Genomic DNA, 17,479 nt, shown 5'->3' on the forward strand with positions numbered 1-17,479 from the left:
CCTCATATGATGAAAATGCCTCATGCTGTTTAACCATCAAAATGGACTTCCATCGCGACGGGCTAAGAAAAGGGACAAAATACCCAGAAATGACAGAAGCAGAAATTAAAATACAAACACTCTCAAGCCGGCTCGTAGCGGTGTTCATTTTTAGCAGAATCTGCGTGCATGTGGGTGATTGTTGGATTGGAGACTCATGAGCTTTTGGTGCAAACTAATGACTTTATTCTTCGTAAAGTACAAAACAGCAAGGATGGGGGTGGAGGCAGTGGCGACGAGTTGCCCTGAGTGGGAAGGCAAATAGTGGAGGTTTGATTATGAATTGTGTGCCCTCGCCAATCGTTCGTACATCTACTCACGTACAGCAGGCGCACAGACACACACACGCACGAGAGAGAAAGTAAGTCGGCAGCAGCAATCGATGTCCTGGAAGAGAGTACGCATTTACTACAACTAATGTGTTCATGTACTTGGCTTTGATTGAGCTTTAACATAGTGAGTACAGGTTGTATGTTACCACAAAAAAGCTGACTCGAAGCTCCAAAGAGGAAGAAGAAGATAAGATGGCAATTTTTTTACCTCAAACACGGACATTTCAAAATAAAAGCTTACAGCAGAATACTATTATTTACCATGTTTTATAGTTATTTAGTGAAGGACTTTTATTCATCTTTCTCCCTATCCTTTTTATTCCTGCTGTCGTAACACATGAATTTCCCCGGTGTGGCGTCAATAAAGTCTTATCTTATCTTATCTTATAATATAGCATTCTGCTGTGAGTTCTTATTTTGAGTTGTCTGGGTTTTGTTTCAAATCTCTGTTTTTTAGTCAGAAATCTCAGTCTCTCAGGCTTGAAGTGGACACTGACGGCACATGTGAACATGTGAATGTGGATTGATTTGTTTGGGCATGCATGTGTAAGTGTATTTTAAACAGAAATCATGGAAACGCCTTATTATAGCAAAGGTGGTTAAGTGGTTTCTGGTCGTAACTTTTTTGCAATAGTTTCACTCTTGAGGAGTCCGACATTTACAACTTGTCAAAATGATCAGATGTTAAGGAGCAACGCAGAATTTGCTTCAGGTGCCATCAGTCATGCGATTATTTCCCCTGCAAAGCAAACTCCGACAGAGCAGCTCAGGTGGAATGTTTTTTGATGAGTTGGAAAGGAGCCTCGGCGTTAGACGTAGCTTGATTAGCTGTCTTTCACATTTAGTTTTCCGCCGCTCGACCGCCTACTTGACGGGGGAAGTCGTGACTGTGTTCTTTCTCCAATCAGATACGCTCACACGCCTGCGAAGACGCAGCACTCTCTGTATGAATCCCTTCATTGCAGGCCTTCACTGCGGCGTTGCTAAATTTATTGGTTCAGTCCTGTCGCCTGTGTTGCTGTCAAACTGAGGGGGAAAAAAAAATGACGCAGCAGAAAATGGCCACAGTGTGACTGCTGCGCCTTCACAAGGATTTCACTGGAAGCTGGAAGTCGGGCCGCCTGCAGGCATGGAAACAAAAATCTCAAACTAACAGGTCAAGGCTTGCAGGGTAATTGCCGAGCTCCTGTTGGTCTTGCTGTGAAGTGTGGCCGGCCGTGACAGAATCGGATAGATAGCTGGAGCAGAAACAGGATTCTGCTAACACTTACGGGTACAATGTTTTTGCGGAGTTCACTGAGTTTGGAAACTTTGCTCTTTGCTAAACAGATTGTAGAGTTCGTACAGGGGCGCACAAACATCGGCCTTTTCCTGTCTGGGATGGTATGGCGGTGCTGGATTGATCTGGCTGCTGCGTCGTATGTTTGTTCCACTGTGTCAGGGATGCCACCAGGAGATGGAGTGCGAAGCGACGTCTTAGGGCATCAAAGCTGGCGGCGTGTGCAGCAGTCCGGTTTTGCGTGGAGCGGGGGTTGGGATTGGAGGGGCGTTAGCCGGTAACTCTCAGTCAGGAATGGCAAGTTGTTGCATGTTCGTGTCTGACTGCTTCATGTGTTGCATCATTAGGCCTCTGATAGGTTTCCACTATGACATGAAGCACAATTTGATGAAGGCATCTTCTGTTGCAGATCAGTTCGAACCAAAAATCGAAAGACAATAAATCTAAAAATTCAAATCTAGATCTGTAATAAGTTGATCAATACAGATATGTTGGACTTGAGAGTTTACAGCCTGATGAGTAGTGGTGCTAATCTAAAGTTTGTCTTACAAAAGGCCACAGGAGCTTATATATCTAATATATCTAGTGTGCAATGTTGAAATTTTAAACCAGTGGTGGTTCAAGAAGAGAGATCCACACAAGAAATATATTCATATTTATATCCATATTATTGTGATTTCTTAGCAATCTGTCTGGTAGACATTGATATTTTATTTGTATTCGTTGAAAGTTTGGCCATACAAAAGATCAGGGGTTCCCGAAAACCTCTGGATTTGTCCTCGCAGTGTCATGAAAGTGCAGATGTGGTGACAAATGGAATAAAGCCAAACCACTAACACGGCGCAACAGTTTCAACTTGTGCATATCGGACATGGAGAGCAGCACTGGCCCGCTCTTACTGATCTGTATGACTGATCAATGGGGCCCATCTGTGCAGAGGAGCGAGCTCATCAGGCTCCGGACTCATAATGCACAGTCGGTTAGCAGGGGAAAGGAAAATCAATCTCCCTTTCTCGTTTTCAGTCTGCTCACTTTCACCGATCATATCGCGGCTGTGGGCTTGTGAGGGAAAAGTCAACCGTCAACACGGACAACCATCCATCAGAAAGGCTTCGGCGGTTTTGATCAGCTCTGAGACGGCTCCTTTCAGCCGCTCGGAGGTAGAAAGTACGAGTGAAAGTTGCTAGGCGAGCTCGACATTTCCTCCCCCTCGTACTCCTCCACCACATCTGTGTTATTTTAGCAGATGAGAAGTTTTCCTTTTTATCTCCTCTCTTTTCATTAAAAAGTAAAGTACGTCTGAGCGCAGTCTGGTGGCGCACACAGATGGCGGCGGCGTTTCATTGATTGCCGTCTCCATCGCTCTCTCTCTCTCGCACTCCTCGCCGTTGTCTCTCCCACCTCTGTCTCTTTGTCTGTCTTCCCTCCCCCTCCCTGCTCCCTCCCGCCCTCAGACACTTTCACTGTGCCATCTCATCAATGGGTAAAGCCCCTGCCAAAATGATAATCAGCTCATTATGTAGTTCAGTGGAGTGGACCAAGGTACCGTAGAAAGGGGGTTTCATCTAGATAAACTCCTTTGCACTACACGGGCTGTTAATAAGAGCCCAGACAGAGAAAGAGACAGACGGAGTTCAGGATTCAGAATTAATATCTCACGATGTTTGATAAGCCCTGAGTTTCTTGGTGGTGTCTTAAAATTGAAAACTGAGTCCAACCTGGAATTGCGGATTCAAACAGATGCAGAGAAAAAGGGCTTGTTGATGTGATAAGCACCAGGTACTGTAGGTGTAGGTGCTTCCTGTTGTGCCCGGAGCATTACAATGCGATTCTTTTGATTCCAAAGACTGCTGATGATGAAGGAAGAGAAACGCAGACCTGACTGTGCAGGAAATGCTTTTGAATCCCTACAGGAATGTAAAGGAGTATAAACAGTCTGTTTGTTGTGAATCCTGCCGTATGCTTGGTTGTGAGAGCACTTTTTTGCTGGTGTGTTCGGATTTTGTCCTGAATATGTCAGCGCGAGGGGACACACGGATCAGTTCGAGCCTGAATGTAAGAATCGACGTGCAGCAGGTTTCATTTATATTCATGACCTTTGCCAAACGAGTCATTCCAGCTATGATGTAACCTGAGGTCGCTTGAATATAATGGTGTCTGCTGTCTGCACGGGCTTTTCCCTCTGCGCTAATTGTCTTAGGTTACTTTGGTGACCTTTTGTGTGCTTGGAGAATTGGGCCATGTGGATGTGACAAGAGGAGAGGCCTCTTCACCTCGTCGAAGCTCACGCTCAGCCCTTTACCTGATCGCTGTGCCCGTCGAGAACTAAAACTAACTGAACTCAACCCGTTTCAAAGCACTTAGCTCAAGCTTACGGTGCACAGGAAGAGCAGAATAAGGTCAGGCTCTCGCTTGATTCGGCGACTCGGCTGTCTGGGTCGGTGTAATGGCGTTGGTGGGTTCCTTCGGGTGCTAATGCACACGGTCGTTCCTCAAAATGTTTGTGTTCAGTATCAGTTTGCCACCTTAAGTGTTCTTCCCCACTTTGCATTCCAGCAACCTCGTGGCTGCTGGCAGTGGGGAAGCAGTGTGCTCTGGTGGTTACTAAATGAAATGCATCTGCACCGTGTGGTGGCACCACAGGAACTTGGATTTGGCTGCAGGGAGGAACTTAACAAACTCCATTAGTCTTTCCATCGGCCTTTGCTGAATTTAATATGAAACTTTCTAAAATGTGCTCTAATGAGAACGCTGAACTTGAGGAGATATTAATCACACGGCAGCACCGACAACAACATGGATTACGATAATTTCTTCTCTCCTGTGGCTGAAATGACAAAAGTAACACAGTTATGGACAAACTTGATGCAGTGCCTGTCTTTACCATTTCCTGACACAAAGTCATGTGTCAACAAACAAGGTTCAGGAATTTATTTAAAATAAGATGCATTTGATCATTATCCAAACCAGCTTTCTTTGTATAACGAAAGAAAAGAAAGGTGTATGCCTCTGATACCGGCTAAGTGGGAGAAACATAGCCCATAACGAACTTCAAACCAGCCAATACCCAAGAGTAGAGTTCAGTCTAGGTCAAATCATTAAAGCAAGTAAATATAACGCTCTCTTCTAGGTCAGTATTTTTCAGCAGATGTTACAGTTTTAAAGCCATGAAACTGGACACAGTCGACCCACTTTGAGAGTACAGTATCGAAACCCTTCAGCCTTAAAATGCAGCGCCTGACGTGCATCTGCACACGCTCGGAAAAACACCTAAAGGCCACTTCCTCTTCAAAATTGGACTCCCCGTAGCTCCTTCACGCCGCCGTCGCTGACCATGTCGCGTGTGTTGCCAGTGAACTGGCTGAGACTTTCCCCTCTGACATTTCCTGTTTTTTGAGCGCCCCCGCGAAGACGAACTGACAGCGCCAGATCTTCCTCCCTCTTCTGCACTGTTGCTCAGTGTTTTACGCACATCTGCACACCTGTTGGCGTTGCCCAACGTTTAAAATGAATTAGTGGGTCGCTGTGAGCGGTGGGTCCTGCACACTGCGGGATCTTCGGTCATAATTGCCTTGCCTCAGTAGCACTCTGCAGGGATAGTCTGACCACAGAAAGTTCTGAGTAAGGATCTTTCGTTGGACTGCTATTACCGCCGAGGTGCACCTAACCTCTAATTGCTCCGGTGGAGCTGTGCAGTGATTGCCTGGATTTGTGAATGCGTGTAATTTTGCGAATGTGAAGCAGGGTGCTTGGATACTTTCCTTGTCAGACCTTCTGTCCATCGGCCCTGCCTGCTAAATGTGTGGCTAAGAGATGAAGCACCTGCAGACCAAAGCTTCCCTCTCACTGTCTCACTTGTAAAAGCCATAAAGGCAATAATCAGGTGTTGTGATTGTGTTTTATACAAATCTGTAGATACTACGTCTCAGCGAGATGTGTCAATGTGTGTTTCAGTTTGTGGAGACCATCAGCAGTAAGCAGACTGAGCTGGACACCTTCATCGCCGAGGGATACAAGACAGCCTTGTCTGAGGAGCGCCGCAGGTACTGCTTCCTGGTGGACCGCCAATGTGCCGTGGCCAAGAACAGCAGCGCCTACCATGGCAAGGTAAGTCCAAGTGGCACTTGAGGATTAAAAAGGAGATTTATTTTGCCGTCAAAGAAGGATCGTGGACGCCATAGTCGCAGGAAGCCACGGTTAACGTCCTCAAGAAGGCGGACGTTTAGTCGATTTGGCGACACCTGTTGTTGCTGGCGGTGAGAGCAAATGCGGTTTAATGCTGCAGGTCACAGACCTCTGTGGACAGCAAAAGATGTCAGGCAGTCCATCACAGAATGATGAGGCCGATATTATGCTGCGCACGGCGTGAGTCTGCAGACAGCAGGGGAAGGAGTTAGTAACATTGCAGAGAAGTTCACTGTGGCTCCCTGCAACATTTCAACCTGATCCGCTGTCAAACAGTGCCAAAAATGACCGTTGTCTTGTCGTGTAGACACAATTTTGATTAACGACTGTGGCAAGTGCGTCGCATTTCACCACTTAAATGCTTTTAATGTGAAGCTGCAGAAGTAGGAATTCTGGGAATGTGGCCAAAGGCACCCAGTTTGTAATACTGGGGATATATAAGTATTTCAGTGCCTGCATCAGTGGGTCATAGGCTCAGTCACCATTGTGTCACCTCTTTCAGCTATAGCTAGTCACTTAACAGACATTTATTTAAATGAAAGTCTTCAGGATTTCTCCTTTAAACCTTGAAAATCAGCTAATCCGCTTCATCAGGACGGTCAGTGTGGGTGTGGTTTGATTTTATTTGATTGACAATGATGGCAGCTTAAGCAAAACGCCCACAACCGCCATCACATTTTGATTCAAATGTTGCAGAACTCTGATTGGTGCACAGAAATACATTACATCATGTTTTTCTCCAACTGAGCCACGCCCACTTTTAATCGGGGAGCAAGAAATCGCTGTTCCTCTTCAAACTTTGGCAGAACGTAGCGTGTTGACCACATCTGAGTTTGCGGTCACAATTGAATAATTTGTTCAACCCTCAAATACTTGTTTGCAGTGGAACCTCAATAACTAATGGAACTCGGCCTGGTTTCAGTCCTTTTGATCTTTCAGTTAATCAGGAACACATTTTCTGTCCATCACGTTCAAAAAGGCCACGTGCCTTTTTGCAGAGCTCGTTAGGTCAGTGTATGAAACCTAACTTATTCCCTTTGTGCTCCGGTGCTGATTCCAGCCAGCTACTCCCCGCGTGTCATCTCTGTTTTATTTGAAACTCACCTGCTGTACACCATTGTTCAGCGGAAAGAGCGTGCTGGATGTATAATTCAAAGTCACATTAGCTTCGACCGCTCATAGGGGCCTCTTCGTTTTAAAAATTTATTAAGACTGTAGACAATGCCCAGCTGACAGGCATATCTGAAGCCGTAATCCATCACTGCGCCCTCGAGCGTCTGGCCACCTTTTTTGTGTGGGGAGCTGCCTCATAAAAGGCTTTCGCCGGAAAAGGCATCAAAACGCTGAATGCAGAGAGGAAGATGGATCGAAATCAAAGCTCAGTGCAACGAACAGGACAAGAGCTGTTTCTCACCCATATTGTTTACAACGGGCGGCTGGGGAATTTTAGAACAGCTGCTTGTTGTTTTCTCATTGCTGTTGACATTTGAAGCAGAGAACTTTTAAATCCAAACAAACTACTCCCTATATCATACCATCAGAGGTAATGGAGCGTTATTAACCGGGCTTTAGTCATTCTTTCTGCTTGTTTTTGTCTCTGTGTCTGTGTGCTACAAATGTATGCCTATCCATTACCCAAGAACCTAATATTCTTGGGTAATGGAGTACATCAGTCTCATGGGATTACTGGTGGGTGTGAACTGCCAGCATGAAGATGTGGCTGGAGGAGGACAGTGTGTGTGTGTGTGCGTGTGTGTGTGTGTGCACACTGTGTTCCCGCTTCCTTTTTCAACATGGAGTCTAGTCATTAATCAGGATGGGGGCGTGCGTGGGAAGAGTTCACCTTCAGCAAACTGAAGAACCCTCTCCCAGAGGGTTCCTAGTGTGTGTTTGTGTGTGTGTGTGTGTGTGTGAGCGCCCGAGAAAGACAAAAAGAGCTACAAATTAGCACCTCCAAAGGGAGAGACTGTCTGCGTTTTGCATGTGTGTGCATGCGTGTATTCTGTACAGTATATGTTGCGTTCGTGTCTGCCCGTTAAACTCCGTGTCTGCGGTTGTTGGTGGAACAGCCGTGTCCACAGGCTGTGAGACGCTGAAGTGGGCAGCTGGGTCGTCTGTCCCACATCCTCACCCACGCAGCACATTATCATAGCTGTGCAAAGGGCAGCGGTCAAGGGTACAGATAGAGGAAAAACCTTTGAGAGCAGAATGTTTTTTCAAGGATAGGCAGGAAATTGAAAGTTTAGCAAAAGAAAATGCTTAACTGGGCTTTTTTTTTTCCTCTGGCCAGACTGCAGCTGCATCGATATCTCTGATTTTTTCCTGCCTCCTGCCAGGGTAAAGACCTCCTGACCCAGAAGATCCCAGTGTGGCAACAGGCTTGCTCAGACCCGAACAAGCTGCCAGAGAGGGCCATGCTCCTGGCCCAGCAGATGGGCTCTGCTGCCCTCGGGGGCACAAGCCCCCTGCACAGCTCCAAATCCAACCTGGTCATCTCAGACCCTATCCCCGGGGCCCAGCCTCTTCCTGTGCCCCCAGAGCTGGCTGTATTCATGGGCAGTGGCCTGGGACACCCAGCGGTGAGTTTAGGAAATGATCTACTGTGTTTATATGTGTTGCTATTTTAGTTTGCCCCTCGTGCCCCTCGTCTGTCCCACGGAACAAGGTTTGAGGTGACCATTGATTGGATGATTGGATTTTGATATAAGAAGACTCACTTGAAATTTAATTAATTTATTCACACAGCAGTGGTTCTCGTTTTTCTCAAGAGAACTGAATTACTTAACTGAAATGACAACTTCCTCGTTTCCTTTCCACCACTGTGAAGGAGCTAACGGCTCTTTGGTAATGTCAGCTTGTCCACCTGTGGCCCTCCATAAAGATGCAAATCAGACAAACATCCCTCTCGTCTCACTTTAAAGATGGCACTTAAGTTAATGAGCTGTTTAGAGTCTACGTTTCATGCTGCGCCGCAGCTGACAGACTAGACTTAGATGAACTCTCACTAGACTTCAAAGTCAACCCCAAAGTTATGATTTGTCTTTTTTATCAAGATGTTGGTCGTAACATCACTTCAGCTTCTTCGAAATATTAGATAAAGTCATTTCTGCTGTGGCCATTTTCTCAATTTTACTAAATTAAATCCATATATCTGCTTGTTTATTCCAGAGGCTGATGGGCCCTGATGGTATGTCCATGGTCAATGGGACAACAGGAGTCCACGGGGAGGAATATTGGACGGACGGAGGGACTATGTCCGTGTCCCAAGTCAGGCCTTCATCCCCCCAGACCCAGGCGCAGGGCCAGTCCCAGGCTCAGCCCCAGAGACAGGTCAGCGATGTGTACTCCAACACCCTCCCTGTTCGCAGGCCTGCTCCCGCCAAGAACAAGAACCCTGTAGGTAAGACATCCGCAAGAGGAGCACCGCGTTTGATCGAGTCTCAGACCTATTTCTGAGGAGCACTTTAACATCATGTTAAAGGATAACTTTCATTTTTTACAACCTGGACCTTATTTCTAGCATTAAATACGACGATTTACCCACCCAGACAACTTTGGTGGCATTTGGAGACGTTTTGAAGAAATTAGCCCCAGAGGAGCGGCGCGTATATCCGTGTAATGCGAGTACTCGGGGCAACCATGCACAGCCTCTAAATAACGCATAATCTGCGGCGAAACTCATTCATATTCCAATATTTTGTTATGATATTCTGGTGCTGTTCCCCTCTGAGCCCGTGGTGGCATGTTATCAGCATCCGGCGTCTCTAGGCAAAACAGCTAAACTAGCCGACCGCCGCAGAGTCAGCTGTGTTGTGGCTGGCTGCTCGCAATGTGAGGCGTTCGGAAATGACATCATCCACGTCAGAGGTAGTTGCCTAGAGACGCCAAATGTTGATAACATGCCACCATGGGCTCAGAGGGGAATAGCCCTGAGTACTTGCATTATACGGATATACGTGCCGCTCCTCTGAGGCTAATTTCTTCAAAACGACTCCAAATGCCACCAAAGTTGTCTGGGTGAGTAAATGGTCGTATTTCATGCTAGAAATAAGGTCCAGGTTGTGAAAGACGAAAGTTATCCTTTAATAGTTCCGATCACAACAACGCTGATATCGCCATGCTACATTACAATGCTGGCCACTGGGATGGGAGGATTTAGCAGGTAGAAGTAACAACATACACTCAGAAACAGTATTTATGAGAAATATTGGCATGATATAGTCTACCAATTAACTCAAGAACTCATTTTTTATGGTGATTTTGCCAGAGTATCAGTGAATCTGGCAGTGATATATGTTTATTTACAAATGCTTGTTCAAGAGCACACTTCAAAAATTGCTAAATTCACAACATCTGCCTGGATGCTGACAGTGCCTAAAGAGACATGAACGTCGCCTTTAGTGAGCACTGCAGACTCCAGTTATTCAGAGAGTTTGCGCCTCTCCATGAACTTCATGTCACTGACTGTCCGCGAACCCCTCAGGAGAGACACGGACCCTGCCCAGGTCCAGCTCCATGGCGGCAGGCCTGGAAAAGAACGGGCGCTCCCGTGTCCAGGCCATCTTCTCCCACGCTGCGGGCGACAACGGCACCCTGCTCAGCTTCTCCGAGGGAGACGTCATCACCCTGCTAGTGCCCGAAGCCCGCGACGGCTGGCACTATGGGGAGAATGAGAAGAACAAGATGTAAGCGACGCATTCATGTATTCTGTTTTGCCTGAATCCAGACTGTGGGATTGGAGAAATATTTGTCCTGCATGTGGGTACAGTGAATGCGTAAGTTTAACGAGGCCTTTGCTTTCCGCAGGCGTGGCTGGTTCCCGTTCTCCTACACGCGCGTGCTGCCTGAGAGCGACAGCGAGAAGCTCAAAGTGAAGTACGTAGCGTGTTTGTCATGAACTGAGTGTCAGCCTCATGAGCTGGGGTCTGAAGCCTTTGTTTTCCTCCCCTCCCAGCCTGCACCATGGGAAAAGTAGCAGCACAGGGAACTTGTTGGAGAATGATGGATCACTGCCCACACCTGACTACGGCCTGACCGCCCGGCTGCTGGCACAGAGCCTAGCACAGACCCGCCCACGCCCCTACAGCATGGCAGGCTTTGGCACACAGGTGGGTACAACTTGACACGTGTAGAATCCGTGAACAGCACACAAACACTTGTTACTCTTGCTCAGCTAATTTGTAGCCCCCGTCTGGTTTTGTCCTGTGTTGCGTAATTGGATGTGAGTAATCCTGCAGTAACTGAGGAGACTTCTGCTCGAGATTCTGCTGCCACCTAGTGTTTGTATGCAAGTACAGCAGGTACAGCACACAAAGTAAGAAATCTTTCCTCTTTCTTTTCAGCCTGCTATTGAGGATTATGACGGGCGCTTTGCCACAAGGTAAGTGCCGTTTCTTCCCTGCCCTGTAAGTAATGACTGTTACGACTGCTGCTGTTATGGCCTGTATAGTTTTGGAAGTAGTGAGCTATCAGAGGAAGACATGAGAGCCAATCACCTCAGATAAATGGCGTTTCACCTGAGTTACTACATGCTCCAGCACTCAACAGACAGCAACTCAACTGCTCAACAGAGTTACTATAAATATACTATACTTAAAAAAAAGTTAGTATTCATACTGTATTCTCCTAAATACAGACTGGTGGAGTCACTTGCAGTTGCAAAACATGACGACAGAACACTGTTTTAATTCTGCGCACTTTAATCTGCAGAGGCTTTTCAAATTCACATTTTGATTGATGTCCGTCAGCACATATTGCATAATTTTGCGTGTATAAAATGTGTGAAAATAGGGACAAACGCTGATGACAGTTTCCTAGAGCTGTCTTCAAACGACCTGTTCTGTCTGAACAAAGTCCAAAACCAAAATAGAAAATATGCAATTTATGGTTAACAGGGAAAAATAAATTGATTTGACGGATTAATTTTTCGGCCCATTAACTAGTCAATCGATAGACTAATGGCTTCAGAGCTAGTTAGTAATACACAGCGGTTGGGCTCAGGCAATAGATTTGATGTATGCAGAGTGTTTCCTTTGAGTATTCTTTTACTGTGTCTTCTTTGTCCTTCCCTCTTTGCTCTGGCTTTACTTTTTTCTTTTTTTTAAGTGGCTCTTTAAAGTAATGAATGCAGCGTAGCGGGGGTCAGCGTCTCGCAGTTTATAGTCCGAGCGCTCTTGGCCCGGTATATTTGCACTGTAATCCTATCAAGTCCTAGCTGACTCACCAGGGCTGTGTGAGGTTAGGGTTAGGAATTATGCTGTGCCTGTTTCCGTCCAATCAGGGACTACATCCTTGTGTACATGTATATAAATGTGTGCGTTCGTGTGAGAGACAGCGAGTGCGCGTGAGAGGGGGGGGGTGAAATGGCCTGGTGGGCTCGTATCGGTGTTCGGTGGAGTACGTGTTGTGACAGTAGACATCATGCTGACTTCATCTCAGTCATCACTGCTTGTCAGCCTGGGGCTTCGGGCACCAGTGTCAAGCTGTTCTACACACTCTTGTCTGCTCTGAATGTGTGTTGGTTTTTTTTTTATTTTTATTTTTCCTGTATCAGTATTTTGAGACAACACTGTCCTGCAGGGTGTATTCACCCCAACAGACTAATCTAACACTACATCCCTCCAGCAAAGGAGATGACTTGATTTTCTCATCAACAGTAACTCCTGGGTTTGTTTTTGTCAACTTTTCAGTGACAACCTTGCTCTAAAATTGCTTGATGTGAATATCCAACCAGCAGATATATCTGGATTTTAAATAAAAAAAAAAAACAGTGTTGATGAGGGAATTGGAAGTCCGATCTTCCTGATCACGGCAGGTGTGTTTGGAGTTGTACCTGTAGGTGGGGCGGCGTAGATTTCCTGACCCCGCCTACGCTTCTCCTAAACTCTACCGCGCCTCCTTGTGCCTGTCTTGTCTTTCTCCATTTCTCTCTGAGTGTGTCCGACCTGGCAAGCTTCCTTCTCTCTTTGTTCCACAGTGACAGTCCTGATGGCAAATTGATTTCGACTGTGTGAGAACAGACATACAGACAGACACAGACAGCTCCGGATAGCACAGGGGCCTCTTCCCCCCCATCTTTCCCTCCTCTTAGCCTCCCTCCTGTCCACTTATCTCCACCTCTCCTCCTCCTCTGCCTCCACACACACCCCTTCTCCAAGTGGAAGAGGCCAGTTTCATCCCTCCTTTCTGTCCTCTCTTCCTCCCCGGGTCCCTCCTTTCCTCCTTCCGTCCGTCCTGGGTGCTGCTGCTGGTGGTGTCGGTGTGGACAGTAGCGGTTGGTGGGTGGAGGATTGCATTGAGCGAGAGAGCCAGAGCGGGGCCTACCTGCTCGGCATGCAGCGATATGGACTCTGAGTAATCTCTGATCACAGTCCACATCACGGACTGATCTCTCAAGAGACTGCCTTTGCTACTGCTTGTCTTTCATGCATGTACATGGTTGTGTCATTTTGTCAATCTAAAGGACATGTTCATGTACTGTACAAGTGCCAAAAGACTTCAATGTCATTGTACTAAAGCCACCGGCTGAATGGCCTTTATAAGCACATGTGGGGCCCAGTATTATCGAGTTCCCACCCAACACACACATGCTCAAAAAAAAAAAAAAAAAAGCTTTGTTCCAAGTAAGGCTGTGCAGCAGATTACTATGTTTCTGTTCTGAGAGATCCCGTAGGTCGCGCTGTGCTTCCTTGTGTCAGTGCTAAACTTGATTTTCCGTCCAGAGGGTGTGTGTCATATTTGCCTTACTTTGCTTCTTTTCTTTTTCTATTAAACGACACACTTTATGTGCAACGAAGCAAACCTTCAAATCGAGCTTCAAGAATATACGGTATATATATCTCTATATATATAAAATGTTTCCGTCAGTCCACCAAATTGCACTGTATTATGATCATTGCCAAAACATGTTTTCCAGTCTCAATCACAGCCCCACAGAAACTGTTTTTTTTTTTCTTTTTCGTTCTTGACTGAACTTTCCCGCCAGAATTGTCGGTTAAAATAAAATGCCTCTCTCCAATATAACCTTCAGTTTGGTCTTTTTTCTGAAGCGGTGAGTTCGGAGGGGTCTTTGATCTTCTGTTGAGCATCCTCAATAACAGCTGTGAATTCATTTTAGGTTAAATGACAACCACGGCTTTTGCAGCTCTCAGTGTTATTTATGATTGTATTCCCTGAGTGGCTATGTAGTTTTTGGTCTTTTCTTTAAAAAAAAAAGAAAAAAAAAAGATTATTGTCCTTGTTTTAAAAAAAAAAAAGAGCAAATATTTCCAGAAACAGTGAGAAAGTCCTGATTCGTTGAAGTGTTTATCTTATGCATGCTGTGGAGGGAAACCAGAAAAATGTGATACTGAAAATTGACCTTGAATGTATGGTGACTTTTTACAAAGGTATTCTAAATAAAACATATCTCTATATATTAATAAACAGTCTGGTCTGACGAGAAATCTGTTCTGTCAGTGACAATGACATTTTCAGTTTTGTTGAACATTTTCCTTGTTAGTTACGGCTCTAAACTGTTTTTTTTTTTCCTTCTTTCCCTTAAATGTTTCCTTTTTTTTTCCAAACCTCCACCCTTGCTTGAATCATTTCAAGCAGCATGCAGTTTCATCCTCCCCCAGTAACACCCACAGCATCTGTGCTTCTCTCTGTTGTCACCGTTAAGAAAAAAAACACAGAAAGACTGTGTGTGCGTGTGTGTGTGTGTATTGTGAGTATCTGAACTCTGCCTGCCTGCTGTGTTTTCTTTTTTGGTCGTATTTTAAGTGTGTTATTTTAGGATGACAGACATATTGATGCACACGTTTTAGCAGACACCACCTGCCTGTTGATTGCACTGCATCCACATCACATAGTTTAGGGTTTGGAAGGGAGCGTTACGGCGTTCGGCATGTCGAGCATGAAGTGTGTACTTCTGTTTTCCATCCCTCATTTCAGTTACAGTTCTTACTATCGACCGACAGTATGTTCATCTTGCGCCAGACTAACCAGCAGTGTTGTTACAAAATGTGACCCATGCATGATCTGAGAGATGAGCCATTCAAACCCAAAGGTTCTCTTTACCTTCCAGTTTGGGTCCAGAATTGTCCCGGTTCTGAGGGAACAGGACCTCCGTAAGTCACCAGCTTCCATCGCCTTTCAGCCAGCCAATCACTTTTCTTCTTCTCTCTATTACTGCCTGGTTCTCTCTGCTGTCATTGGCTGTCTGGCTGCAGTAGGATGCTGGGAATCACTAGTCTTTTCTGTCCTTTGGCCTCCTTGGATGTGGCAGCCTTTGAGTCTGTCAGTCCAGCAGGCCTTGGGTTGTAAAAGAATTACTTTTCTTTTCCCTTTTTTTTGGTGTGTGTGAATATCATACAGAGAAGGCACTAACCCTGCATGTGTGCACATTACAAGCTGCTTTTGTTCATTTTTTTCTTATTTTACTTGTTTTCTCACACCATGCTTGCTAAAACTCACAGTAGATACTGCAACCTTTTGCTCAGCTTATACTGTAAGAAACAAAACTGCAGGAAGGATCATTTCTGTGGGTGTGGTTATGTAGTCGACCTGAGTCTCTCTTATTTGTGTCACTAGTTCAACCTAACTGTCGCTGTTCCTTGTCTCACCCCCTCCTCTCCCCACAGTGACCGTTCCCTGGAGGTCTACCTCCGGCCCACCTTCATTGATGACCGATCTGCACCCATCTTCTACTAGCAGCCCGCTGTCCCCTTTTGTCCACTAATGGGCTCTTTTGAAGGGGAGAAAGAAAATGGCTAACAATGGCATGTTTGAGTTGTATGATGCTGATCACAAGAGGGCCCAGAAGCGTGACGAGCGGGGGGAGGGGGTTAAAAAGTCACCTCAAGGAACCTGTTGCACTACTAAGAATATAATTTCTTTGACACGGAAATTCACTCAGACAATTTCTGGTTAATCCTTGTGATGTTTCGCAAACGCTTCCACAGACGCTGAATGTCTCAGCCTGAGCATTCGAGTGCAGGTGTGATGATAGATTTTGTTAGTTATTTAGATCCCACCTGTTGTGGATAAGGTATGGCTAATAGGTTTTACTAGTGATGCCGTCACGTTATTATTTATCTGCACTTCTACTATGGGATTTTTTTTTTCTGCAACACTATACACTGTAAATTTCATTTGAGGATTATTTACATTAATGAGCAGTGAAGGCGCGCTCTGCATTAGCTGTTTAAGTGAGGCTTGAGGGAGGATAGAAGATGGTCAGTGCATCACTGTAACATACACTGAGGACAAAGTGTAGATTGGATACTGCCACAGATAGCTAGAACTTGACAGTTGGTGAGTAGACTACAGCTCTGCTTTTCTTAAGTGATATAGTTCTATATATAAATATATTTAGTAGTTGTGATACAGTGTGCCCATATTTTCAATGTGGGAACTGTGCCTTCTCATTTTCTTTTTTTTAAACTTATGCTTCATGCAGCATTGACCCGAACATCTGTAAACTGGTTTGAGGGCATATGCATCACTTCGACTTGTATTTTTGATATTCCTAAAAATATAAGTTTCGTTTTCTTTGCTTGTAATCTTGAGGCTTTTGTTTTGTTGTTTTGCTTAGCAAGCCTCCAGCACAGTGCAATTCCACCAAAATGATTCAAGAATATTTTGAATTGCTCTTCTTTCCGTCTCTTTAAATTTTAGTAGTATCTAAAAGGCCAGGTAGCCGAGAGATGAAATACAGTGCATACCTATTGGGTCTTTTTTTTTTTTTTTTTATATATATTTAGCTTTGAGGGAGTGGTAGCTTATTGGATAAGGTACAGTATTATCATGGCTTGTGATCATTCATTCTCAGTATTATACACTCATCTGGGAGAAAAGCTTGGAGCGGAGGCATTTATCTACAGTATGATGTGTGGGGATAGTAGTGAAATTGTACGGGATGGAAAAGCAATAATGTGTATGGTTGTGTGAATGAGCTAAAATGCCTCTTGGACTGCAATGAATTACAGAGTTCCATCGTGAAAAGTCAGTTTTCCATGGATGAGTCCTTTACACTGAGTGATATGATCAGGCTTTTATTATTTCATTTGGGCAGCAAGTTTCAAATGCTTTTTTTTTTTTTTTTTTTTACTTTTATATAGCTTTCATTGTCCATTTCTCACTTTTGTCCCGGTTTGTATTATATCTGTACTGTACAGAAAGTGCATATAAATTATCTTGTCCAAAATAAATCTATAAGTGGGCACAAACATCATACTTTCATGTACGTGTTGTTGTGTTGTTTCATGTTTTTGTTTGTTTTTTGCAGAACTTGCACTTCTTGGACATCAATGCAGAAAAATATACCACAGACACAAGAAGGGAAAAAAACGTATTTGGATTTATTTGTTTGGGATAGTACAATAGCAATGAGTGAGGAGGGGGGATGGGGGGTGGAAACAGCAATGTTGTTACTACCGGTGCACAGAACAGCCCACCTCACCTTCCCCAAAGGTGTCTGCCACTTTAGCCAAATTGGCTTTGTAATATCTCTTTGGCAAATTTGAGAGACTGTCATCCTGGATTGCGTCTTTTCAAATCGTACAAAAATACTAGCGACGTTTTCTCTTCTTGCAGAACTTAAAAGGCAAGGTGAGAGGAAACAGAATTGGCACTTTGAGCTACAGAAGGATAGAGAGGGGGA

At 45.0% G+C, this 17,479-nt stretch overlaps 1 protein-coding gene across 1 annotated transcript in view; it reads left to right on the plus strand.

Annotated features, from left to right (window-relative positions):
• baiap2a (BAR/IMD domain containing adaptor protein 2a) overlaps positions 1 to 17,027 on the plus strand; it is a 50,976-nt gene extending 33,949 nt beyond the window's left edge. The window contains exons 7-15 of the mRNA XM_041956822.1: positions 5,605 to 5,757; positions 8,172 to 8,414; positions 9,004 to 9,235; positions 10,319 to 10,520; positions 10,642 to 10,710; positions 10,790 to 10,943; positions 11,178 to 11,215; positions 14,903 to 14,945; positions 15,459 to 17,027. Of these exons, the coding sequence (XP_041812756.1) occupies positions 5,605 to 5,757; positions 8,172 to 8,414; positions 9,004 to 9,235; positions 10,319 to 10,520; positions 10,642 to 10,710; positions 10,790 to 10,943; positions 11,178 to 11,215; positions 14,903 to 14,930 (1,119 nt within the window). The 3' untranslated portion in view covers positions 14,931 to 14,945; positions 15,459 to 17,027. The remainder of the gene's footprint in view (positions 1 to 5,604; positions 5,758 to 8,171; positions 8,415 to 9,003; positions 9,236 to 10,318; positions 10,521 to 10,641; positions 10,711 to 10,789; positions 10,944 to 11,177; positions 11,216 to 14,902; positions 14,946 to 15,458) is intronic.
• Positions 17,028 to 17,479: the final 452 nt, after the last annotated feature.

Source organism: Chelmon rostratus, chromosome 17 (genome assembly GCF_017976325.1).
Source record: "Chelmon rostratus isolate fCheRos1 chromosome 17, fCheRos1.pri, whole genome shotgun sequence".
NCBI lineage: Eukaryota > Metazoa > Chordata > Actinopteri > Chaetodontiformes > Chaetodontidae > Chelmon > Chelmon rostratus.